Genomic DNA, 27,515 nt, shown 5'->3' on the forward strand with positions numbered 1-27,515 from the left:
GCTACGTTACCATCGTACGATTGAATCCGATTCCGGAAACTGAATCACCGTTCAGATGTCGGCCGGTCAGCGGCGTGAGTAGTAAACTTTCAAACACGCCTGTCATCCACGGTGAAAATGGTTGATGTCAACTTTACGTTCGGCTTCGAAGTTTTTCAATCGTTATACGACAGCCAGATATCGAAAAAAGAGGATGTCTTAATTTTATTCCTTCACTGGTATCTGCTAAAAAATTCGTTCCGGTGTATCGGCCCCGGCGATTCTGTAAGTAAAGAAAAAAAGTGTTGGTACGGTGTACCCCGCACAATACCGGTTTCGTAATTAACACGCAATAAACAGACGCGATTGAAAAATAATATGACAATAATCCATTGATCGAATATATTGCATTACCTAACCTATAAGTAATTTGCATTTATTTTCGTACGGCAAATCGCGTAAATAATACAACAAAATAGTAATTTTATACAGCACGCTAACGATCTCATATTAATTGAATAAATTGATGATACGCTAATCACACAATTTTATTGTTATTCTGAAGTGCTTGTTTCCTTTTTCAGAAAACATACAATGAAACTGAAAAAGGATCAGAATTGCTTCCACCAGAATGGAGCAAAGAATCTTATTACGCTTTACGTTACGTAAAGGATAAAAAGTTATACATACTGCATGGCATAAAATCTGATGAAGATTTACTTCTAAATTTACTGGTAATGTAAAAGAATACTATGCAGACACTATGCTGTTACGTAACAGATTCTAATCAAGAAAAACATAATTTGTTTATTTTACAGAGAACCGCAGACCAAAAGGTATCGAATATTCAATTTGGAATTAATCAAACTGTAACAGAACTCCGTGGACCACTGGAAACAGTAATGCCTTCGTACCAAACTGTTATCCAAGTTATTCAAGTCGATCTTCTGGATCCAATAATTTCTGATACTGCTCCTAATACAACAATTAATACTTCTACTCAAACATCATCACCGTCATCGACAGAGACCAGAGAAAATCCTAGAGGGGTTCCATCAAGGCTAAGACAGGTGTTCCCACCACCCGATGGGTAATATTGAGTTACATGAAATGAATAAATAACAGTACATCTTTGCAGAATTTGAACAATAACAATGATTGAATTGTGGACGACATAATTGGACACTTTCAAATCTTGAATAGTTATTTCGAAATGCGGCAACCAATTCTTCATAGTATTCAAAGAGTTAAAATTAGTCGTCGCGTCTAGCAAGTATAATTGATCCTGTGAGAATATGCCTGGTATAATTGCTATCATCAACCCCCCCCCCCCCCCTTTCACTTTTTGTTATTTATTTTTGCGCAATATGCTTCAATACTTTTTTAATTTATTCCAATTTATTATCAGCTTTTATGTGACTGTTTTTAGCATTCCACCACGTGCAGGAAATATAGGTGAAAGAGATCTAAATCCCTTGGCACAGGAAGGCGGTGGTATGATCTTCGATATATTCCCTCCACGCGACGGTTTAGCGAACAGACGGACAGGCGGCTTAGGAGTTCCCGGAAGGTTACCAGCGTAAGTTAATTTTGTATGCTACTTTCTTCGAATTAGGTATTTTCTAATTATTAACTGTTGCCGCATTTGCAGAGGCGCGGTTCCACCTTACGCTAGATTCGATCCCTTTGGACCACCGGACGTGAACCTACCAAGACCGCGTCCAGGCGGTCTAGGCGATCCAGATGCGGATCATTTACCGCCTCCAGGATACGATGACATGTTTATGTAAAAAAGAAAACGAACAGTAAAATGTACAAGGAAGGAGAGAGGGAGGGAGACAGATATTACTTGTAAGAAGTTAAAAAATAAGAAGTAATGTTGTGTATACAAAAAAATGGATTAGTTATGTAGAAATCTTTTTTATTCCGGCAACACATCAGATATATAAGTGGACGTTGCTTCTTCACAAAACGACTTCCATTATTCTTTTATTTCATTACTGACGTTTTACAATATAACAAAATTCATTCAATTTAATCAATATGCCATTAATACAGCGATAGGTAGGAAATTACATTAACAAATTAAATATATAATAATAGTAATTTGTGTTTAAATTGCTCTAACTCGTTAAATTTCTTTCTTTTCTTTTTTTTTTTTCTTAATCAATTTGATAGAAGACTGTGTTTCCCTTTTATCATTTTTTCGTTTTATTTTATTTCATTTTTTATTACGTCGGCTCAAAATAGAGGATTCTTTGCTACCTAAATTGTTCTTGTTCGCAGTATTCATATGAGTTAATAGCTTGTTCTCTTTTAAACGTAAAGTACAAAACATCGTACGAAAACGATCACCGCGATTGCCATTATAAAAGAATGGCAATCAAACCTAATAATATTTCATATATCGTGTTTGTAATGGATCTTATATCTTTTCTGTTAAAAATCAAATAAAATACGAATCGGTAATGTCGATTCAATTCTTCGAGTGAACAATTTCTCAGTGCCCTTCCCCCCCGATACAACGCGTAAATGTGTTCGGGCCGAAACGCATTTTTACACACAATTTCAAACGAGATCATCGACTAAAATTCAAAGATGCAGAGTCCGGATCGATCAGTCGCGCATGGACTTCAAATATCGTTTCACAGGCCTGTGTACGCTTTAGGCGCGACTGTTTCCAATTTCCTTTAAAATTTATTTTCGTTTCGCAAAAAATATATCACAGATAAAAAATGTTCACTCGAACACAGTTACATCGGGCGTAGTAGCAATGCGCACACGTTCTTGAAGAAGCGAATCGATGCGCGCGAAAGTAAAACAAATAAGTTCCGAATTGAACGACAATGGAAAAAGAAAAACAAAGATTCGTTGGTAACATTTTCCCCAAACCCCCCCTTCATGAATGCTACAAGTGTAAAGTAAAAATACCGATGATACTTAACTTTTTTTTTTTTTTTAAAAAACGAGTTATACGTTTAGAAAATAGAAGGGGAAAAAACACATTGTTGATATCAATGACAATCGTAATAGTAACATTATTTGAATTGAACTAAAGAAAAACAAAAGAAAGAATCGAACGGTAAAAAGTTATTCGATTTCGGATCTAAGGCTCGATAATTTTACTTTTTTTTACGAATGTCCCTCGTCCCATCCTCTGGTAAAAAATATTGCAGTTTTTTTTTCGTTTAAATATTACAAAAAAGGAGCTGTACCAGGTTTCGAATTTCATTTCGAGTCTGCGAATCACGGTGAATGTACGCTCGGTTTACTGTGTGACAAAAATTATGCATGAATAACACGTTTGACTAATCAAGTTCGTTCGTGGTGTTTCGTAGAAAAAGTGTCATTTGGAATATCCTTACATACTAATCATTCATGGAAAACGAAAGAAAACAACACTCTTGTATAAAGTATCATCCTAAGCACGAGAAACGGTAAAACTCAATTCACGTGTTCACGGTAATATACATGCGGAAACGGTACATTCACGTCAAATCGGCAGACACATGAAATGATCCAAGTATTACAATTCATTATTTTAGGAGCGAATTTTCTTCTTTTTTTTTCTCTCTCTCTCTTTCTCTCTCTCGCATTCTTATTCTTCTTCTATCTTTTGAACACAGTTTAGTGTGGCGTACAGCATCACCGACAATTTTACCAAAATCGCTGGAAATAGAATCACGGGAGACGCTTCACACAAAACGCGTATGCAGCTTCTAAAATTTATCAAATTAAAAGTGGATGTTCAAAAGAATTTTGGTGAAATTGCCGTTAAGCTACGATAAAAGTGATATATAACTCTGGAGTGATAATTAGTTCATTTTGCTTTGCAATATTCGTTACTGAAGTTTAACGTAGATTCCAAGTCCAATAAGAGTTAAGAACAATACCCATCAATTCGGCATGCCACTGGAAATGCAACGCTGTTTCTCCCTCGTTTTACCTCCGTGAATAAATAAAGAAAAAAAAAGGAAAAAAAAGAGAATCTAGCCGTTCAGCGTTTGTTTCTTCAAATTATCGTGTGTATACCTTTATGAAGTTTTTCTTTATTTTATATCCAAATTTTATACAAATTTCACGCTTCTCGTTTTACAATTCGTGACAAGTGTCTGAAAAATATATGCTGCACTTCAATACTAGTCGCTCATGCATCATATTCGGGTTAAACACTGATTTTACGTTACCCGTAAACAAACAAAGAACAATGTCCACAGAATATTTGCATTATCATGTGCACACCAGTTAATCGATCGGATTGAATACATTTATAAATTAAAGTGAATAGAGATTGTTGCATCACAATCACATTCCCTTGAATAAAAATAATATATCACTATTGTACAAATCACACTTTGTTGAGTGTTGTATGATACACATTCCTTCAATAAATATGATTTATCATCTCATTATTTGTAAAAAAAAAAAAAAAAAAAGAAAAAGGGTTGTGTACAGATCTTGTCTTTTATTTGTTCTGGTTTAAAAATTGTTCTCGTTAAGACACTTAAATATTTCCTGTATTCAACCGTTCTGGAAAAAAAACGTAAGTTTTCATTGCACTAATTTCTCTAAAAAGCTACGTTTTGCAACAGCTGGATACAATAGTATCAAAGGAACCATTCTTACAAGAAATGATGAGAATCTAATGTGTTTTCGTTTTTTTTTCTCTCAATCCCTAACATATTTTGTATAAATAACGCATCAACTAATATTCATAAAATGATTGGTAACATATTGAATATTTATAATTTTCTAGGACCAAGTAAATGCAGGCTTCGAAAAATTTGTTGTACGTAAACAGCCTTGAACGAGGCACCGAGTATGATGTACAATGCATAAGTTGATCCAGTTTCTTTAATATACAGGTAATCAGATCCATTCGAATTCGCTACTAACCTCGCCAAGCACGAAAGGCTTCTTTCTTCTTCTTGATCTACAGCATTTTATCTTAATTTAGTATCAAAAATAAATACAAAAACTTTCGTAAATGAAAAGTGACACAATCGTTTCAAATAGTTCTGCCTCTCTTCAATGTTTCAAATATGTTCAAGAAGTAATTTGGTTGCATTTCCATTGATAAGCCTTTCAGAACAGAGTCGGTACAGTATGTCTCTTGTTACCAGGCATGAAAACCTATACAATTAGGTATACCAATCAGTATGAATTAGTAACTTTTTGTCAAAGAAATCGTTTTAATCTATTGGACGCAGCAGGAGTTCTTTTGTCCATTTTTGAGCTTCAGCCGTGATTTGGGACGATATTTTTCAAGATAGGCCAGCTGCTTTGCGTTGATGGCACCTCGTCTTTTCCTAAACAAATTACACACGAATCATTATGTTTCGCTTACATTGTCTGCCGGTAGGATACTTGTAAACAATAAATCTTCACTCACTCTCTGATTAATGCAACTGCATCTTCATACTTCAGTCCCAGTTCAATAAGAGCAAGTGCTACTAACACTGGTGCTCTGCCAAGTCCCGCGACGCAGTGTACTGCTACACATGCGTCAGGAGACTCGCGGAACCGATTTTTCAGCAATTCGAACCATTCATCGACGACCTGAAATTGAAATTTATTTGTAGACACATGGGGACCGACATATATGAAACACACTGGTTTTAGAAAGTTGCAATGGCTATATTTACTTCGTTCGGTGGAAATGTGCCATCATCGAAAACCAAGTCTATGACATTGATCCCTTCTCCTTTAAGTTCCTCGATCTTGTATGTTGGTTCGCAGACCCTCACTACTTCTTTCACATTGTGCTTCTTCAGTTCCTATGGAAGTAGCACAGACTTGTTAGCACTGATATATACGATTCCCTTGATGTTTCTTTTATTTTATTTTTTTTTATCAAGAGACAAATAAAGGTATATGTACTTGAATAAAAGTATGAATGGTCTGATCATTGGGCCGATCAGTGATGAGGAACTTCATGTTTTTGTATTCGATTTCGGCGGGCGCCGGCCTGATGTCCTTCACCCTCATGTTGCTCATTTCCTCTTGGACAACAACTGGTGTACTCCTACTCCCTTTGTTTTGTATTGTTCTAACTCCTTTTTTTAATGATTTTGTACGACACTGTTTCCTTTTTGTTATTTTGTAATGTGCCACACTATACGAAGCAACAAAGATCGGATTTGACAACTTAGCCCATAGATGTCAGTCTTATCGAGTTGTTTCTCATTTAACTAATTGAATACTTTGTTATTTTTTTACAGAGGACAGAACAGTGGGTTCACATGTAGACCTCGAAAAGGGTTGTTGGGGTGCGAATTTCGCTGAAAAAGTGAGGGCTACGTTACATTAGGCGTTGTTGATATGCGATTGATTCCCACTTGGGATCCTTGACTATGATTCGGAAGATTATCTGGAACAAAATTGCATTCTATATATAATCTCTTTGTCGATTGGATCCAGAGGTGGTGACATGAAAGTTGTATTATAGACACTCACCTATTTGGCACTGGGTGCGCCTGGATCAGGTGCGCTCAGTAACTACGATGCTTGCATTTAATAATGTAAAATTAATAATTGATTCTATTTAATTTCTCTATGCCTTGCGTGATGACTAGCTGATGATTTTCGGACTTTGAGGCAATGATCCTAATAATATCCCAATTTCTTGTTGTTTCTTCTTGTTTTTTTTTTGTTGCCTGATTAAAGATAATTCCTCCTTGCTTCCCCTTTAACAATACCTAGCAGGTTCTAGGATGGTTGGGCGCGTCTCTCTATTTGTGTTGAGCCTGGCAGTATTCTGCGCTATCCAGCTGAAACTCCATGTATGTGAGGATGCACTCACCAGGAAACTGTAACAGAAACAAATGTACGGTTAAAGCTAATTGCAGAAACGTCTGGCCCGTTTCTGTCGAGCACGCGTTTCCCGCATTCTAATCGTTCATTAGCTAATTTGCAATTCTACGCTCATGCATCGCACGCCGAAGCAGTCTCGCTTCTGGCACAAAAGAAAGGTTATGTCCGGTACCCACGAAACATTTTACCGAACACACCACAGAAATATGAATAAGAAGCTGCCGCGTATATAGCAGCCGATCGTCTATTTTCAGACACGTTCCCGGATATTTCTGAACTGTTTGTACCAGCGGAACAATCGTTTTATCGTGCATCGTTCGCACGTGCCAAAGTGTGGCGTGCGTTGCGCCAATTTCCGCGAAACAAATTTTCAAACCGGCCAAGCGAACAATGTGTATCGTTTTACCTGGGAAATTTCGAACGACTGCGCCGATACACTTCCGCGACAATTCATTACGAACACAGCACGCACGAGGATATCTGCTCGACGAGAAAAGATGGTTCGTCCGACCACGCGAATAGCTGCGGACCTGCGTTGTCATAATGACATTAGTCGACATATCTCGAAACTCGACTACAATCGATTGCCGCTAAACTCGCAACACACACACACACACACATACACGCTCCTGCAGCTTTCGCGATGCACACACACATGACACACACGCGACACAGCAGACGTATTGCGAAATATTCTAGGAAATCCTAGTAATCTATTTCGCAATCGTCGTCCGATCAATTGGTTAATAAAACGCAATTCGATAAATACATATACTTTGGTAGATCCTAAGAACGAGGGTTCAAGCGAACTAAGCGCCGAGCCAAGACAAACATTGTGTCTATCTCTGCAATAACAATTCTTATATACGGTTCAGAATCTATCTATATTTTCTGTGAAATTAACAGATCCGACTTCCAACGGACGCGACGGTCAAAAATTCGAATCGCGTTAATTCTCGAAACCACTGCTTTCGAATCTGGCGCGCATATTTGAAAACAGCGCGGCCGATTCAAATAAATGCGAATAAATGAAAATTAACCACCGTCGATAAACGCCATATTATATTTACTTTATTCGAGTAGAAATAAAATCATTGTTTCCGCGTAAATGAAATGAAAATTTCTGGCTGAGATCATTGCATTTCTGGCGACGGTTACGTCGAAAATTAGCGCGCGTTTTTCGAACGTGTAAAGTTTGTTTCGACGCGCATAAAAGCGTCCGATCGTTTTAATACCACGACGAGGGTGAGATCAAAATCAAAGGTGAAGAGAAAAGGTTCGCGAGCATCGCGAACATCGCGACGAAGGCGTCTTTTAAATTTATCGGTGGCGCTAGTCGCGCGCGCGTGATCGGCTATTCCCCGACGGGATATTCGAACCATTTCGCCCAGCGTCGTCGAACAAAGGCGGGTTGTTCTCTACCTTTTGCTTTTTTGGCACGACGGCGGCTTTTGTGACGATGCCAAACGAAACAGACAGTCTACCGAGAACGCGCGCTTCACAAGAGCTTCCGTCATTTAATGTATCTGCATAGAGGGAGAGACCTGGAATGCTCGTAAATAGAAATGTCTAGGTCAACATTCAGGGGAACGTATTGCGGTTCTCGTAAAACGAAAAGAAGGGGTAAGAAAAAGAAACGAAAGAACTCGGTCGACGGAGAAGTTAATTGAATCTCGATGAATTTTGTATCTACGCCACTGAATGTTTCAGCGGCAATTTCTACAGGTGTCGCTGCTCTAATTCCGAGATACGTCTAAATAATGAAGATTGCAGGAAAAGGAGGCACTAATAATTTCATTATTTTTAATAATAAATTAAAGGCGCTCTCAATTGCAAATGTATCTCGAGAAAAATAAAATAAATAGAAATAAATGTAATAAAAGGGATCTGTATATCCGAGATATATTATTTTTAAAATATCTTATTATTGAATTAAAATAGCGATGTTTAGTAAAATAATCCTTACTGAGGGAAACTAAAATAGGGGAGGAGACTTTGAAATGCAGAGAAGCTAGCACACGAAACAGACACTTTTTTATCGAATCATAACAATCAGAGCGGTGTCAGGGTCGCCTCCGCCTCGACCCGGCATACTGCCACGCTATTCCGGTTCTCCTCTTTTTGGTATACATTTCAGAGCGATCCCGACGTTCCATAGTTTCCGCGGTGCCCAGGCACCGTGCCTAAAAGATCTGTCAAGGTTCAATTCCGCTCGCTAATTGGAATAGTTTCCGTCCGAAATTAATAAGATCGCGGAGTTACTGTTTCAACGACGAACGGAGCCTCCAGCAGCATCGCGGGATTTGTAATGCCAGGAAACTTCCGAATAAAATTCCTTCTAGACACGGGGCTTTAGCATCGGAAATCCTCGAACAACGATGGCTAAGTAGGTTGCGAATTATCCGGGCATTCTGTTTGCCCATCGAATTCGACTTATAATCGCTCGACGGTGCTTCGCGGTGCTAACGAGTATCTGCGCGGCGCGGTCCGATCTCACCCCTAAAATCCATGCTTCGGTCTGATTTCGCGCAGATACCACTGCAAGCTTATGCCAACGAATTCGACGAAAATTAACGTGCTAACCTTATTTAAATTTTATCGTTCAATTATTGTGTAAAATTAATATAATTTAGAGGGTTGATCGAAATCGATTTAAATGCAACGAATCAAAAATTTAACGAAACTATAGTAAAAAAATTGAACAATTGGCCGCCGATTTCCAAGAAAATATTTGTTTTATCGCGCGTCGCTCAAAGTCTGCGCGGTTCTTACGGAGGCAACGCAGAGAGGAGACACCGTGAGCGAGTCGGAAGCAATCTTAGCGACCCGGTAGCGACGCTATGCTAAACCGGGTTCGCTCGTGATAGCCTCCTTCGAAATCTGCATTGTTCCGGAGAGCAGAGTTCGCGACGGGATATCGGCGCGGAGCGGCGAGCCGCGAGCGATCTTTACCTCATCAAAGTGTCGCAGGCGATTTCAAAGGGCTGCTTGTCGCGATCCACGCTGACGGAAACTAATGCACGGCTACTGCGTCTCGTTCGTCTCGAACTAGACGAACAGAGAGATTCGAAGATCTGCGCGTAGAGAGAGAGAGAGAGAAGAGAGAGTGTGTTCTCCGTCAGCTGCTCGCCACACTTTTAATTTCCGCTCGAATCCGAAGCGACGCGGACCACCACCGGCTCGCGATTGCCGTTGCCGTCTTCCGATTGAAAATTAGCCCGACTGGCGGGCCGGTCCTCTTTACGGGACGGGTTCCGCGGATCCGCAACGCACATTCGCGAACCGCAGATATAGCTGTCGATAGTTCCGCGGGGGACGAATAGCGCGGCGGCGGCGTCGTCGAGACGATTTACGAAATCTCTTTTTACGTAACACGTCGCCACCACCACCACCGCCGCCTCGTCCGAGCTTAGGATCATCAGATGCTTAGCATCACGAGAGATTGGATGACGGACAGGTAAAAGTGAGAGCTCGCTCGTGGGTCCGCGCCGCGAATCGACGTACCGGAATAAACAGAATAATTGGCAGCGACAGGGGCGTACACACGGGCGAAAGACGTTCGCGCGGGCGTGAATCCGCGCGCGCGCTCGTCAAGGTCGAATCGATCTCTCGACGATCCCATCTCCTCCATCGATTGCTCGATGCGACAGCCCTTCGCGAGGCACCGCGAATCTCCGCCACCCCTGCGCCGCTTCGACTCGCCCGGACGCTATTCTCTTTCTCTGCGCGATGCTAAAACGAAGTGTATACTAAATTATTGAATATGCCCGGCCAGCGAATCGGTTTCGGCCGTTCGAACGGGGTCGCGCGACCCTTTCCGCGCCGAATACACAATGAGCCCGTCCTTGCGCCGACCGTTTAACGAAGCCACTTTCGCCGCGAGGGTGCGGCGGAACTCTCAAAGTTCTGCGGGATCCGAGGATTTAATGAAATCCTTTGGACCAGCCCAATCCCCTCTCTCTCTCTCTCCCTCTCTCTCTTTCTGTCCGTCTTTTTGCTGGGTTGTTAGCGAAATGTCCGGATGATCGGCCGCTGGTTTTTCGGCCGGTCGACCATATTGCGATGCGACCCCTATGGGTCACAGCTTTTCACGCGACCTGGAAATGATTCAGGTCGATATTCCCCAGCGTTCAACGCCGCCACCACCCAGTGCTAACATCGACTTCTTTGTCTTGGACGAGAAAGAAAATTACATTAATTATGGCTTTGTACGATTTTTGTTATAGAAACCAGCTACAATTCGTTCTGTGATACAGTTTCGTAACGATTTAACCACTTGCGCTACGATCTCTTCCAAAACTGCGTCCGATTAGTATTCTTAGTACAATTATTTTAATTATTATATTATTTTATCTTATATTATTATTTTATATTATTTTATCTTATATTATTATTTTATATTATTTTATCTTATATTATTATTTTATATTATTTTATCGATGATTATTTTATGTTATTTCTAGATTGTCATAACATAAAATCTTTACCTCGATAAATAAAAAATTATTCCTTGCCATAGCATCGAATTCACAGGCGGTCGCTAAAGTATTAACGAACTAATATCCGGTGACGAGGTATCTCGAAGACTCCGACGTAGCAAAATTGCCGGTCAACAATGCGTTCAATTTGCGGAATCGTAAAATTAGAAAACCGGTTTTCCAACTTCACGTTCATCCGTCTTTTATGATCGCGGCGCGTGGAAGATCGCCGCGCGAGACAAGAAATCGCCCGAAGAGGAGGAAGAGGAGGAAAGAGGAGGAGGAACGATGACCTTGCTTTCCGAAGGAGGTGAGCGCGGCAGATAAAGCAGACGATGGGGAAAAATAGGAATTTTCACAGCGGGCGGCCGATTCGGCGGATTAGCCACGGAGCGAAACAAGAAGAAAATGGCGGCCGCCGCCGCGAGTTTCACTTCTCTCGCGGTGCGCGGGATACCAGCGACCGTAAAAAGATGAACGCTCGTACTCGTTTTCACTGGGCCGTACGTATTCCCCCCGGTGAAGTAGGTTTCTAGGTTGATTCCAGTGAATCTTTTTTTTCCACGGCGCAACCGAAGGTGTCTAACGGTAAAATCCCCGATGATCCTAGCTTTTCCTTCGCGCGCGTTCGCGCTGGCCAACCCGATGGTCTTCGAATGATGGATAGCGCGTCGTGAAACAGTTTATAGGATTTTCTGGACGGCGCCATCAACCCTTTGCGCTCGAAGCCATTTCGACTGTAAATGTGAAGCAATTTTCCATAGTATTTCTATTCTATGCGATAAAATAAAAGTGTGTACTTTGACGTGTCCGAAATTAATTCTTGCAGCTCGTCGCGACAGTCTCGCCACTCGACAATTTTCTCCTCGACAACACCACGATAAATGAAAACTCTCCGGGGCCATTAAAGGAAACGGCACAGCTGCTTCGCCGTCCGTGTATCGATTTATCCGAGTTTGTTAGTCCCGCGAAGCACCGAAAAAGATAGGAAAAATATATTTTCACAGCGGAGTGGATTCGAAACGCCGGCAAGGAGCGAAAAAATGTAAATTCTTTCGTCAGTTCTCTCTTTTTTTATCGCGCCGGTGCATCCAATTGCGCGCGCGTGGAAAAAAGGTTTAATCTCGCGAGGCGGGCGCGCGGAACCGCTGAGCTGATTGCGAGACCGTTGTTGAATCGTGAATCAACGCGGTTGACTCATATTAGCTGAAAACTTATGCAATTTCCGCGCGGCACGCGAAACGGAACGCGTCCAGCCAGCCGATTGGTAATTGGCGTGGAACGCGCGAATGAAAATTACAACTTGCTCGGCGATTCTAATCTTTTTGGGGGGAGGACGGCGGTGTGGGCGATCATCGTCGTGGAATTGTTGCGACTTTTCGAGGGCGGAACGCGTTTATCGGACGCGACGCGGTGATTTATTGCGCGGAGTGGCCGGCTGAGATTTATCAACGCGGTGTCTATGAGCTCGAGAAGATGGGAAACGTTCTTCTTAATGATCGCCGATCGTTATTGCTAAAGGGAGTTTCAAGGGTTATTTCGAGACTCTTTGGTGCTCTGATACATTGTGATTTGACTCTGGATTATTTATACATTTTTAGAAATTGAGTCGATTTTTAAATTCGCGAGACTCGAAAATTCTGTACCGAACTGTACTATACCGTACTGAATTTGTATATTATATTATAAACTTGTTTATTAAATTTCTCACTGAACTCTAGAGAAATTATTTTTACAAAGTCAGACTATTTATTGAACATAATTAAATGAGAAAAGTATTTTTATTTCAATGTTTCCTCGATAAAAACAATGAATTCTTTTAATGGAAAATTTGTCTAAAGTCTAAATAAAAATTTAATTAAATCACTATTGATTAAACAAAAATCAATTTACATCGTTACAATATTCTCGCGAATTATTTATACAAATTACCATTTAACTAAGGATTTTTAAACTTCAGGATTTTCGAATTACAAAAATGGCATAAAATTCCATCCGTTCTAAAATCGAATGGTCGATTTATGTTGCGATTTAATGTTTATAAATTCGTTACACGTATTTGGAAGTTGTCGCGGAAATTAAGTACGACGCGCGTTCAAATCGCCGTGAAATCATCGAGGCATACCCGAGAACGGGGATCCGAGGCGGTTTTATCATTTTTCTGCGCGGAGTGCAAAGAGAAAGTTCGGCTCGCAAGTTGGAAGCGGACACACCTGGGTTCCCGGTTCTATCGATAATAAATTCGAACCTTTACGGGCCGTTCGGGGTCGAACCCCCGAACTAAAATTGGAAAATCAACTCGTTGGCGCGCCTCCGTCTGAAAATTCCGAGTCGCGAATTTTGCGAGATAAAAACGGTGAAAGCACATTTATATGTCATTTATTACATTTATATAAACTCAACAGAGATTCAAGTGTAATTTTGAAAATATCATACTATGTAATTTATAATTTTTAAATATTTATAAGTATTATTAATTTTGTCTACTAATATCGGAATTTAAGAATTTTCAATTTAGTATAATAACAAGAAAGTTACTAAGAATGTTCAATATTTGTTTGAGTAAAATTATATTATATTAGAAATGAATAATTAGAGAATATTCTTACCATTAAAATTCTTATCTATATATTACTATAAAGTTAAATATATTTTTTAATATTTCAGTATAATATTATGTTGTCTTCCCCTTTTCTCTTGTTTTTGTATTTTTTTGTATTTTATTGATAAATAAGTTAATTAATAAATATATTATTGATAAATAAAATTACTGTTATCTATTATTTATTATAATCGTAAATTGCCCCTCGATCCGCGTGAAAAAAGCATCAGCAACAACATAACTACGTTAACAAACATGAACGGTTCACGAAGGCGAGCGGTCGAAAGCGCCTTAAATGATCGATTGAGTTGCTCAACGAACTTTTGGCAAACTGAAGGAAGACCGGCGGGGCGACTCGCACGATCGCGTGTAAGCCGGCTGTATCGGATAAAGCTAATCACCCTTACAGGATTGACGATAATCAGTAGCGGGCCTAAGTACGAGAGATTGCGATGCACCTGATAGCAATTCAATGATTCGTGCTCGAAGAGATTGCGTCATCGTAGAAAGAAAGAAACGCTCTCTCCCTCTCTCTCGCTCTCTCTTTCTCTCGTATCGCTATCTGCGAATTGGCGACAGCGAGATTTGGCACGGCGCTAATACAAGCCGGATTTCAATGGCGGGGACGAGGGGTGACCGAAAGAAAAATATCTTTCGGTGTTATGTCACGAGATAACTGGCGTTGATGGCATCGCGCGACCGGTTGACAACCGACAAGGACAATGGGGCGCGCGACGCTAAATCGTCGAATTTATTGCTCGGATATTTAAACAGCCCCTCTCTCTCTCTCCCTCTCTTTCTCTCTTCGCGACAATTCGATCGTTTTAATCTCGTTCGCTCCAGTTTGAAAATATCGTGTCGGTCGAACAACGCCGATTGTCTCGTCGGACACGCACAAAGCAACGCGCGGTTTATTCTTTCATGCTCGGACAAGGGAAATTAAATGTCGGAAAGCACGTTCGATTAGCCCTTTCTGTTCTCGTTTTTTTAAAAAGGAACGCCTCGTTTTATACTCTCGCCGCTTCGAAAGCCGGTCTTCTGTTCAACAGCTGGCACAATTTTATTCGGATAAGAGCTATATTTGACGTTATCGGATAAATATCCGGTCGAATAAAAATGATAACGATTCAGCCGAATATGATATTATACGAATTATAAAGTCGATTGATAAGCGAACGATTTGAATATTTATTCGCGCAAGAATTCATCTCGAAAATAATGAAGAATATACGGTTCTTTTAGTGGTTATTGGTTACTTTTTTCGATGTCGATTTGTCAATTAATTTCTACTTCGACTGTCGCGTCGGAGAGAGCTTGTCACTTTCGTCAATAATTATTGCAATTATTATTCGAATAATTTTACGATAGCTGTACGAATAATTTACTCGAATAAAATATGATCTTAATAAAAAAATAAACAGGAAATTAATCGAAGAAGTGGACAGAATAATCTGTCATGAATAAATAGATATAATAATTGCTCACGAATAAATAGAAAAATAATAATTGTCATAAATAAATAGATATAATAATTGGTCACAAATGAAGAATAATTCTCAGCCGAATAAAGCATGCGACTGGAATGCTAATGTACAGGCCAAAGAATCCGTTCGAATAATTATAAATATTAATGCGAGACAATTGGAACGACTCTGGTTAATTAACCGATAAATCGTAATATCGTCGTGAGATTTGTCAAGTAGACGCAGAGCATTGCCAGAATGATATAATATCAAAAGCGAAGCAACGTCCGCGATGGAATCCTAATGACTTATTCACGAAAGTTACTAAATACCGTTGTCCGCGCACGCGCGCGCGCGCCTGTCACGGCTAAGTCCCATGGAACAAGGAAATTCATTGTCGATCATCGAGAGACGGCAAAACGGGACTAATAATACGCTGGAGACAAGAGGAATCGCGCGGGTCAAGAGTTCATTGGGTGGTATATCGTCGTCGGAATTTATCGGACAGCGGAGGAAGAAAACGCCGCTGACGAAAAGGAATTTCCCTGTGACAGAAACGGATCGTAAACAGTCAATGAATAAAGGCAAATGCCTGTAAAGTTTCCTAACACCGTCGCACATTTATTTATTTATTTAATTTTTCAATTATTAAGATTTCAGTTTGAATCGCTGGCAATCGCTCTGAACGTTTCAGAGTTAAATTACAAACGCTTTTGTGCAAAGTGAAAATCGTTCGTCTCTATTGCAACAAGCGAAAGTTGAACAACAATTTATTTTCATCACTGACATTCTTAATAAATTGGAAACGTTCCAACGGCGTCGTTAAATTTCACCCCCGTATTTACTGTTCTGAATTCTATTTATTCACTCTGTTGAATACATAAAATTCGCAGTCTTGCAATATTAACTGCAAATATGTCTACTATAATTATTGACAGTGATATCTGAAATATAATTTAATTACAAAATTAATTTTGTGCGATCAACTTTATTAAAACGAGCGATTTCTTTTTCAATTTCGAATGCCTTGCAATTCCTGGTATGGCGTCTGCCTCCGTTTCCCATCGAGAGATAGACACCTTCATCCACCATCTTTTATTATTTACAGCGCCATTGTTTCACAGTTCTCTCTCTTCAGCAAAGAACGAGAGAGAAGCTCCACAGTTTAATTCCTCCGAGTTCCGTGAACTTTGATAGTCAAGAATAATCATATTCCACCGGCGTTCCGTTCTTTCAGCTCGTTCTTCGTTTAATTAATTAATCAATTAATTAGCGAACCCGCGGCGCTTTTCACCGGAATAGAAGCGACGCCCGTTGGAAATTAATAGCGAGGCATCGGAGAGTCACGGACTCGGCGACGCACGTATTCTCACGATCGACGAACGTCCGCCGGAAATCGCGCGAAGAGACAGTCCCGTCGACTTCTACAGGGTGATCCAAAAAAAATCAATCCGAATACAAAAGACAGCTGAGGTAATTTCAAACAACTTCTTCCTTTACAAAAATGTTCTACGACGCGTGGCTCCTGAATTATTAACGAAAAACGCTGACCAATGAGAGAGGAGTGGAGCACAGTTCGCTTCTGATTGGTCACCGTTTTTCGTTGATAACTCGTCAACGGAGCCTCGTAGAACATTTGTGCAAAGGAAAAAGTTGCTTAAAATAATCCAAGAAATATTTATTTTCTGGTTGCAAGCCACTTTTGCCGCAGCCTGTATATTAATTTCATAATTCATTACGCAATCCCGGCCGCGGCGTATACGGAGAGATAGACCCGCCGCGCCGACTTTTATCGCGGCCGGTTTTTATGGAGCCGCGGTAAATCCTCCCGGCGGTGGTAAAATATTGGTTTAGCTATTGCCGATCCTCTGCCGGCGATTCCCCTAGATAAGCGGGAACACGGCCGGGAGAAAAAAATCCACCAGATACCATCGGCCGTTGGGTATCGTTTAAGAACCGGATTAATTCCAAGGTTTCGATATATCAATTTGTTTTCTTTTCAAGCGTCGTCGCGATCGCGACGATACCGCGTCGACGAATTTATGGAGAGCTATGGGGACCTTTGAATTATTAAGATTAACCACGTGATCCAGTATCAATCCCTTTATCGCGTTCCGCGCAAACATCCGCCGATCGTCTTACCAAGGAACAACAGTTTGCTGATCCGGAGGCGTGTAATTGCCGTTCGCTCGAACGATAAGCGTCCGCGGACGTTCTTTGCCGAAGGTAAAAGACGATTCTTTTTTAATATTATTTGTCGTTCTTGTCGCGATTAGGTTAAACGATCCGAGAGGTAAGGCTGAGGCACCGATCAAAATTGTTTTACCTCTTGTTCTAAAGTAATTTTTAAGTTATAAATACTGTTTATATTTTTAAAAATTGTTGATAGTGTATGCAATAGAAGACTTAGATTTTTGTTTACTGTATCCGCTAATTATTAATTATACAATTTGGGAATAATGTGATTTAGGAAAACTATTTTTTAAAGATAGAAACGGAGCGGCGGGAACGGTTTACTTCGAAGGATGATATTAAATATATCGCGACGAAGACTTGTGGCCTTGGCGATGATAAACGTGCTGACGGAATCTATCAAGATTGACAACCACCGAATCGACGATTTAATTAAATATAATCCACCTTAATACGTTGGAAGATTATCGAAAACGATAGGAACGTTAAGAACGTCTCAGATTTGTAGCTAAACACAAATTCCATATCGTAACTCCTTATAAAATTTAATTTACTCGATAGCAGATCTAACCCCTAAAACTCGTTTCCAAATAAATCCAAATCAATTAACATAAATCCTAATAAAACAGATATTACTCATGACACGATACGACGCGATAATTCCCCGAAACTTTCATCGCCATCATTCGAGTCCAACAACGCGGCTTCCAGAGTTTATTTTGCAGTCGGCGTAGATTGTGTGCATAGGATCGCCGAATGCCGCGAGTGCATCGAATTCGCGGCTAGGGACGAGGCGCGCCGCTTCATAGACCATCGGTTTCTCGGAAAGCTGATCGATCGACGATCAATTCCGCGCGGCGCTTCCCTCGATCGCTTGCTGGCTGCCTGTCGTCACACGATCCCGAATGAAACCGTAACTCCGCGCGAGCACGAGGACGTTTTCTCGGGAATAGAGACGCGTGTGCACACACATGATCCTGACATTTGGAATGCGCCTATATTTATTCGGCAAGCACGTGTTTACCGTGCAACCCCCCCCGTCGCGGTCTATAAATGTAACGCGGGACACCACGCGCGCTCTCTTTGTCACGGTTCACCGCAATACACGCGATTCTCTTCTGCCTCCTGTCGAACAACACAGACGCTGCTGCAACGATGCGTTTTTTTTCTCGTTCCGAGAAAAAGTGCCGCGAAAATATCCGATCGCTTGCCGCACCGCTTCGGCAACAAGTCGCTGATTATTCGCGGCACTTTTTGCCGCGGAAGCGTCTATAATATAGATGCCAAAGGACGGTGAAATGAGAACAATAGGAAATAGTGGAGTATATGTTGTTACGTACGGACCCGGTCGTACCGTGTATTTTTCAAATATTCCATCGCCAGAAAAATTCTAGACTCCCCTACAATCGCCCGAGACGTATCCACCGCATCTTAGATAAACAAACGGCGCCGCATAAACAGAAAACGCCGAGCGTCGCAGTCTCCGCATAAACAGAAAACTTCATAACAAACCATAGACGCATTCCTACCCCCAGATTTACTTCAAATCTCGGGGTATAAAAGGGCCCCGTTTTCATCCATCATTGGGGCAGTGTACCAGATACGACACCAGAGTAAAGATCGCGCTTCGATTCTATACCATAGTCTATCAAGCCTTAAAAAGCTTAAAGTGAGTCTTTGAGCAAACGGGCCGTACGAACCCCCCGCATTTCTCAGTGCGTCAAAACCGAGAGCACGGGACCTAGGTACCGCGAATACACAGTCACACTTGTAACAGCCTTTCTTTGTAATATATTTTGTCAATTTTAATTTAACCTAGAGTTAAATTCATTTCAAATCCAAATTCCTTTTTCGTCCAGTAACTAGTATTAAATCCACCACGGTGTACCTTTGCCGCTCGAGGTACATCAACTTAAAGAAGTTACGAGGCTAAAATATTCCTTATTTCCTAACCCTTATTCCGGCTCGTAGCACCCGTCGGTGAAATAAACGGCGGCTCATCTACGAGCTAATCCTTATAGTAATTCGTAGCACCCGTCGGTGAAATAAACGGCGGCCCATCTACGGGTTACTCTCAATCCCCTACTCGTAGCACCCGTCGGTGAAATAAACGGCGGCTCATCTACGAGTAGATCCTAACCATCCGGCTCGTAGCACCCGTCGGTGAAATAAACGGCGGCTCATCTACGAGCTAATCCTTATAGTAATTCGTAGCACCCGTCGGTGAAATAAACGGCGGCCCATCTACGGGTTACTCTCAATCCCCTACTCGTAGCACCCGTCGGTGAAATAAACGGCGGCTCATCTACGATTCAATAACTACACAAATCCTACTAACAAACGAATCCTCGGTCACCCGCAACTGCCTTTAGCCCTCGGCTCGTAACAATGTGATAGACAGTCTGATTTTTATGGAAATTAATAATGATAAAAATGGGTGATAAACAACCATTATAAAACAACTGAAAAAGTCCTGTCTTTTTACAAAGAGAACCTGTGACCCGGAATTCCAAGCGACACAGAGCCATAAACCGTGAGACTATAGAGCCCCCGTCCGCTATCTAAGATGAAGAGGGCCCGATAAAGTTAGCCCGGCCGGCGCAGTTATAATAATCTCCGAACGTTACCAGCTATGGTGATCTCGAGCGAAGGTTACCGTGCACGCACAAGAACCGATTATTCAATCGTGAGTGTATGTACGTATCTCTTCGGTTAGCCGCGCGTCGGATCGTTCGTTCCAGTTCGAAGCTGGGGGAAATTATGTCATCGAACCAGTTCGCGGCGGTCTAGCCGTCGTTCAATTGGTTCGAAGAATTTCAAACATTTCTTGGCTATAGTCGCGCTCCCTACAATACGCGTAGAGTTTACACGTGCATAGATGTACTATATGTGTATCTATATTAAACTTATATTTATAGTTTTTATCTATATAGTTTATACATGTACAAATATACTATATGAGTATTTATTCTACATGTGTATCTATATTATACGTACATCTATACTATATGTAAATCTATGTATTCTATATGTATATCTATACTATACATATATTTATACTATACGTATCTCTTCTGTACTATATGTATATCTATACTATACGTATATTTACACTATACTTATATCTATACTATAGACCCGTCTGAACAGGCGTCGCGACGCTTGTCGTCGGCGCGCCGTCTCCGTCCAGTTGAAACATTGAACCCCCGTGGCACCGGCCCTAATTGGTCTCTCAATTTGTTATATCGCGGCTACGCAACGCCGCCGTTAAAATCGCTGCGAATATCGCCGGGAGAAGACGATTTATTCGCACCTTCCCTCGGCGACGGCCGCGCCGCGAAAGAGCGTTCGGAAAAAAATGTTTCTTAAAATAGCCCCATGATTTCATTCAGATTACGAAAATGTTGATAAAGTAGTTCGCACGGCTCTAATCTGATTCAACGATTTCCTGCTGCCGCTGCTCGCGAAACAGCCGAACGCTTTAATCGCCGCGCCGCTGACCTAGAAATCTCCGTATTGTGGATTTTATTTAACTCGATTATAATTGAAAAGCAAATTGCGTAACTTCACGGCTCTACCTGGTACATGGTATAATAACTGAACCGCGGATTTGATGCATTTATGGCAGAAATATTCTTCAACTTTTTCTGTCAGGGTTTATTGGATTATGAAGTGAAATAGGCGGAAGTGAAAGATATAATTAATGTGTAATTGTGAGTTAATATGTCATGTTGAGAGGTAATGGTGAATGTTTAATTAGGTATGGAATATAAAATCGGATTATTATGTCTGTTATTATTGTATTAAGGTTGCAGATATTTTCTGTAATAAAATCGTGATATTTAAGGGGCGATCTCTAAGTTTCCTTCGATAATTAAAATAAATTATCTCAAGTTCAAACTTACGTTAAAATAAATCTTGAAAAATAAAATAAAACATTCAAGACTTGTAAAAATCGTTTAATAAGAAAATGAAGCTCTGTTTGGCTTCTCGGTGATTAACGCGGACGATTTCACGTTGCACAAAGATCCGCATGAATCACGTATATTTGTACCTAAAAAAAAGCACCGCTCCGTTTTTCGTTATCAGCAGTAAATCAGACAATCCGTGACATTAGCTGTCTCCGAAAAACGAGGGCAAGCCATGGGCGGGCGACGGGGTCGCGCCGTCAAATGATCGCGGATCACGTATACGTCGCGTGACGATCGAATGACGCGGAATAAAATGCCTCGAAAAATTCGTCGTTTTTCCCATCTAGGCGAACGTCTGTTCGCATTAGCAAAGCGGTTCTGCGGCTACAGGTGTGATCGTCGCGGGGCGACGAGAGATAAGACGAAAGGAAGACGAGAAAGACGAGAGAGAGAGAGATGAGGAAAAAAAGGGTAAAAGAGCAACATGTCCGTCGATCGCGGACGTCTGTTCGGCTCAAAAATAGCAGTCGAGCTCTGAAATTCACGAGCTCCTCTGGCGCGAGCCAAGGTCAGCCCGCTGGGTACCGCGATTTCTAAGACGATTACGTTAGCAGCGTAACGTCCGCAGGTGTGCCCGTCGCCGCGCCGCGTTCCCAAGGCAGTCAGCTTCCGTAGCGAGTACACGAAAACGCAATACCCCCGCTGCGCAAACAGTTTTGCGAATGCAATCGAACGCATCGCAGCCATATCTGCGACGCGAACGAATGCTTGCGCAATGATTCTTGCCGGTTCGAGCAGATAGCGTACAAGCTTCGAACGGCACGAATTATTTTGGCCCGCGCTATTCTCGTTTTAGACGGAACAAGCGCTGGAGCCAGTCGCGAAGCAGGCTTTTGTTTTAGATTCTGTCATTTTAGGGGTTGAAAGTACCCTAAGTCTTTTAAGACTTTTTTGGAATATTTTTACGGATGGGGTAGATGTAGATGGGTGAAGAATTAAATATGACAGAAATAAAAAATAAAATATTATCGAAATAGAAAATAAAATATTGCAGAAATAAAAAATGAAATATTACAGAAATAAAAAGTGAAATATTACAGAAATTTTCCGATAATATCCAACACAGTTTTCGATAACTTAATACCGCATCCATAAAGAGAATCGTGCCTTAAATGTTCAACAAATCCAAAGCTTGCCATAATTGGTAACCGAGTAGTTTCCATGGAAGGAGCTAGCGACAACCTAATTAACGAAGAGAGACGTATATACTCGGGGTCCGCGTATCTCGAGTTCCAACGGCGGTGCGGGTCACGCGTAAGTTCAATGTGCCTGGAGAACGGTGGCGCGTCGACAAAAATAGTATAGAAACGGCCGCTTTAAGTTTCGCGCGAGTCCGTTACGAATTCGTAACCCGTGTGCGGTCCGCTGAACATCGGATGGACAGGGTCGCGCGGACAGCGCGCACGTATCCTCCCACGTGCCCGGCTCCGCATTTAGCAATAACGAGCCGGGCCGGAGAGAGAAAAATCAGTCGATCGATTACGCACCGCCTTACTACGCCGCAACAGCGGCGGCGGTTTTAGAACCGCGACATACGGGGGTTGAAACGTCGGGAACAGAAATGATTTCGTTGCAACTAATATTGAAACGGCGACCTGGCAATTAACCCTTTTAGTGCCGACTAGAAGAGTCGTGTGCACTCGACTGAAATGTACGAAACTCATTTGTTGTAGTTTGATAATGTTTCCGAAAGAATTGCAAGAATTTTGTAATATTTTATAATTACCGAATTCAATAAAGAAGGCGAAATAAGAAATGAAATCGCTATATTGGAATATTACGTATTATCCACAATACGATATTTGTGCATGGACAAAAACAAATCAATGTTCTTAGAAGCGATGGAAATTAAGATAGGAAAATATACACCTCGTATAAGTGCTTGGCCTTGTGAGGCACAAGCATAACAGTTTCGAATTACAAGGGGACCCGAGTTTCTTTTTGGGGTTCCGGAAAGGCCACGGTCAGTTGTAGAAAAGCATCTGCATAGAAAAGAGCTTCCTCACGCACCGTAAAATAAAGTTTCTTTTATTTAAAACTACACCTTAGTTTAAATGTATTTAAACATCCATTTCCAATACGCTATTTCGTAAGAATATTAAGGATGCAATATTTTTCAAGTATAGCCAACAACGATATAGACAAAAGCGCTTTCCGCGTGTCCGACGCCTTTTATTTCGTGCTTGCAAGCAATTCGTACCAGTTCGGCGCTAAAAAAGGGTTGAAAAAAGCAAGAACAGAAAGAGGAGCGTCGCGGCAACCGGGGCACAATGGTTGCATTTCGTTCGCGCGTTGTATTTGCTTCTTTTCGTCGCGCCCGCCGCGACGAATCTCCGCGGCCAGAAACACAGAATTGAAAACAAAGCGCCGACCACCGCCTCCTTCGAATTTTGAGTTCGCCGATGCCATTGCGAGAGGATCGAATAGGGGATGGCATTAGGACTCTTTCGCATTCGAATTCATTTTGCTCAAATATATTGCGATAAAAATCAATTTTCAAAATTGCTCAGAAATTAGTGTCATCCAGATATGGGTGACGCGGCGACGAACGTGCTAACCAACAAATAAATATCGTCCATATCCTAATACTTGCTAACAAGCTCAACTTCACATACAAAAATCGCAATAAATCTCTAAAAATAGAAAAACCAGGAAATAATTTTCAAATATAACGAAGACAGCTCCGAGCGGGAAGGGTTAACAATCCACCGGCTGGCATAGAGGGTAGCGCCGAAGCGGCCCGGCAATGCCAAGGAATCCGCGCGCGACCTGTTCGTCTCCGAGGCGAGGCTTGAATGAGCTATCGGCCGTGTAATCGGCGGAAATTCGGCCACGTGACGGAACGCGGCCAGGAGCGGCTTCTCTCGTAACCGTGGTAGGACACACTCTTTCGAATAGTAAATAATCCCTCCTCCAGACCCCTCCAACCCCTTCCACCAATTTCATATCCCGCGCGAGTGACATTAAAGCTAAATTGCCGTGGACGTTGCAGCAAGCGGCGCGAGAACAAGCCAAACTTTGTTTTGAAATGTTTCGACGCCGAGAATAGACTAGGCGCATCTTTCCCGCGTGCTATTATACAGCTAGAAATATTTTCTAGCATTCGAAGACACGTGACGACAGAGGACATTGTTTACGACGTGTAAATAAATTAAAAGGTATAGCGAAAGTCGGCTACATTGTCTTTACGACTTTCTGTTACGTCGCGATGTTATTTAAATCGCATTACTCGCACTTAACATTATCTTCTCCCGTCTGTATGTCACGCAAAGGTCGCCGCAGATCAAAATTCTTCGTAAACATTTACGTTCACCGGCGATCTTTCTTTTATAAAATTATTATTAGATATATTGGAAGCAATGGTTCAGAATGCTTCGAGAAATTCTTCGGAAAAACTATCTCATCTCACGATCAGTGAAATAATCAGTGAAAGAATCTGAACCTAAATTGTCAAGGGTTTTTTTTTAAATTATCATCCGAAAGGAATTTATGGAGCTTCGACAACAGCTCTGTCGAGCCTAATTAACAGGCTTCCGGTAAATAAAGTGTTATACAATGCCGCGCGGCGTGCATATTAAACACTGGAGGAGTTGATCGAAGCCTCTGAGGTGTCGTTCAAAATCTCCCAACTCGAAGTCACACGCCGTCTCTACCTAACTCTAAGAGAAAATCTATGAACCGTAGTATAATACGCGAGTGATACATGTTCCTCTTGCATGACCTCGACATGCTACCCTTTCGGAGGATAGAAACAAGGCTGAACGAGAGGTTATTGGTGGACAATGTAGCTAGAACCAGGGCTGAACGAAAAGCTAGCGGACACGGAGCAGTGGTTTCCCTTTGCAAAAATGCTGGCCTCGGCCAGGCGTACCTTGAGGTCATTTGTCGAGGCGGCCAGACGTCGTTCCTCGCAACGCGTCCCGCGTGTTCTCGAGGCGTGGACGATCAGCGTAGAAACGGTCTAACAGGGACGGCGTATCAGAATCGCGGATTGATGGACGACGGTCGACTCTTCTTGTCACACGGTCGTTGATGTCCGTAGAACTGCGTGTGGAGACCACCACGGCACTTGGAAGTCACATCTTACGGGCACTACGATACACTCTGTCGAGGTCTCGGGGGTCACGGGGGTGTCGCACTTAGCGCGCGTGGTTCCGCCAGGTCGCGGAGACGGCCGCTGCGATCCACCGGCCAGAAGCGGCGAGCAATTCCGCGCGAGACTTCCGGACGTCGTCGATTTCGGTGTGAAACCCGCGCTGGATTTTCATGGACTGCCGCTGCTGCTTGGACGAACACGCGTGCACAGGGTCGTCGGCGATGGGAACTGGTGTCGCGGTTGCTCGATGAGGATGGAGCCGGGAGGCCCAGCGAACTCGCGGGCAGAGTCGGTTGTCGCGTACAGTCCGCGACGGTCGCATCGAATCTGGGCCAGCGGTAGCGCGCCGATGGAAATAGCACACCCGACGAGACCGCCGCCGCCGCCGCTCTCTGCCCTCCTCTCGCCGACTCTCCCTTCCCACACCGCCGCCTTCCCCCGGCCTCGCCCCACCAACGTGACCGTGACGTTACGACGGACCAATAACGCCGCTCCGTTCCCCTGTGACGTTGTTCGTGACCGCCGGCGACGGCTACGAGCGGCGCTCGGGCGTGAACAAATTTCGATCGGTCTGTTGCGTTTCACCCACGTTCCAGGGGATCTGCTCGAATTAGACCTTTTAGTTTTTCAACTCCATCCTTCTCTTTGCACCTTCGTCGATTTAACTATACATCGCAACAATAGCGTTATTGCGTGTATTTTGAGGAAAAAGTGTCCTCCGACGCCTTTGCGTTTAACACGTTCGTCGCCCGCAATTAAACACTAAAATCCATGGAATTTCGATATTCCCCAGCGTTTAACGCTGCCACCATCCAGTGCCTACATCGACTTCTTTGTCTTGTACGAGCAAGACGATTACGTTAATTATGGCTTTGCACGATTTTTGTTATAGAAGCTGTTGCAATTCGTTCTATGGTACACTTTCATAACGCTTTAATTATGTCGAGATTTTAGTGGTCGATTGTCGGTACCGAACGCGTTAATTAAAATTACAGGCAGTTATGAAATTCTTAAGGCAACTCGTGGTAGAAATTACTATACCATATACACAATTTTAGGTTCACGAGAAGCCGGTGGAAAATCACGCTACTAAATTAATTTAACAATTATACGAAAGGTCAGCAATTTCTGTAGAAACAAACTTGAAAAATAACTTAAAATTGGAATATTTAAAAAGTATCCGTTGTTGCTATAAAAATAGCGTTAAACTCCGCGCGAAATGTCAGGCGGTCCGCGCGTTCCTGCGCCTCGCCGGCGAGCCACGGTTTATCTAGAATAATGTAAATTTGCGTACAACTTGAAATAGTAAAGCGTAAACAGCGAAGTGTAAACGAGATTAAAACGCCCTCGAGATTAAAATACCTTATAAACGTGGTGCGTGAACGTTTAGCCTCGAATGACTGTAATATATAAACGCTCGCGAAACGCGATGAGCAACCAGATAATAAACCGCGATGTACCGTTTCGCGTTTGAGGCGGTGGCGGCCTGTCCTGGATCGCTTTTTTGGCGGATTACCGGACGCGCGGCACACGATCTACGACGATCGACGGGTATCGGGGCCGGCGCGGAGCGACAGATAAGAGGAAAACTTGAGAACGAACAAGGCCGTGCATTGACCTTCCCCAAGATAAAGACGGCGAATAATAAGCATTCCTTCGGCACCCGTTCTTTTTTTTTTTTTTTTTTATCGGCGACGCGCCGGGTCTTATTAATAGATAGGCGACCACCAGTTTTATCGGGCGAGGGAGTCAATGGAAAATTATGCGTGTCTATAAGAGACGACGGCGACGGTAATCTACGCTCATTCACTTCTTTTTCTTTGCGTCGCCAAGAGAATATTCCAGGCGGCGAGGAAACGTTTCAGTGACCGCGGTGATTTCGATATAGCCGCAGAAATGTTTATTTGTCGCGGTCGGAAA

General features: G+C 42.2%; 2 protein-coding genes across 5 annotated transcripts in view; one reads left to right on the top strand and one right to left on the bottom strand.

Moving 5' to 3' along the window:
- The first annotated feature begins 46 nt into the window (after positions 1-46).
- Positions 47-2,682, top strand: Pi31 (Proteasome inhibitor 31 kDa). The gene is made up of 5 exons (XM_078182261.1): positions 47-264; positions 564-713; positions 798-1,069; positions 1,409-1,558; positions 1,631-2,682. The coding sequence occupies exons 1-5, from the start codon at positions 118-120 to the stop codon at positions 1,767-1,769; spliced, it is 858 nt and encodes a 285-aa protein (XP_078038387.1). The 5' UTR covers positions 47-117; the 3' UTR covers positions 1,770-2,682.
- LOC144470758 (PRL-1 phosphatase-like) overlaps positions 2,124-27,515 on the bottom strand; it is a 61,992-nt gene continuing 36,600 nt past the window's right edge. Inside the window, exons 1-6 of one of the 4 annotated variants that reach the window (XM_078182263.1) lie at positions 25,371-25,953; positions 6,436-6,788; positions 5,860-6,349; positions 5,625-5,756; positions 5,372-5,538; positions 2,124-5,288 (exon numbers count right to left, since the gene is read on the bottom strand). In XM_078182263.1, coding sequence (XP_078038389.1) covers positions 5,177-5,288; positions 5,372-5,538; positions 5,625-5,756; positions 5,860-5,976 — 528 coding nt within the window. In that variant the 5' untranslated portion in view covers positions 5,977-6,349; positions 6,436-6,788; positions 25,371-25,953 and the 3' untranslated portion in view covers positions 2,124-5,176. Of the gene's footprint in view, positions 5,289-5,371; positions 5,539-5,624; positions 5,757-5,859; positions 6,350-6,435; positions 6,789-7,198; positions 7,324-9,744; positions 9,993-25,370; positions 25,954-27,515 lie in introns of those variants that run through there. The other 3 variants (XM_078182265.1, XM_078182264.1, XM_078182262.1) reach the window with 3 other exon arrangements.

The sequence above is a fragment of the Augochlora pura genome, chromosome 6 (genome assembly GCF_028453695.1).
Source record: "Augochlora pura isolate Apur16 chromosome 6, APUR_v2.2.1, whole genome shotgun sequence".
NCBI classification, from domain to species: domain Eukaryota; kingdom Metazoa; phylum Arthropoda; class Insecta; order Hymenoptera; family Halictidae; genus Augochlora; species Augochlora pura.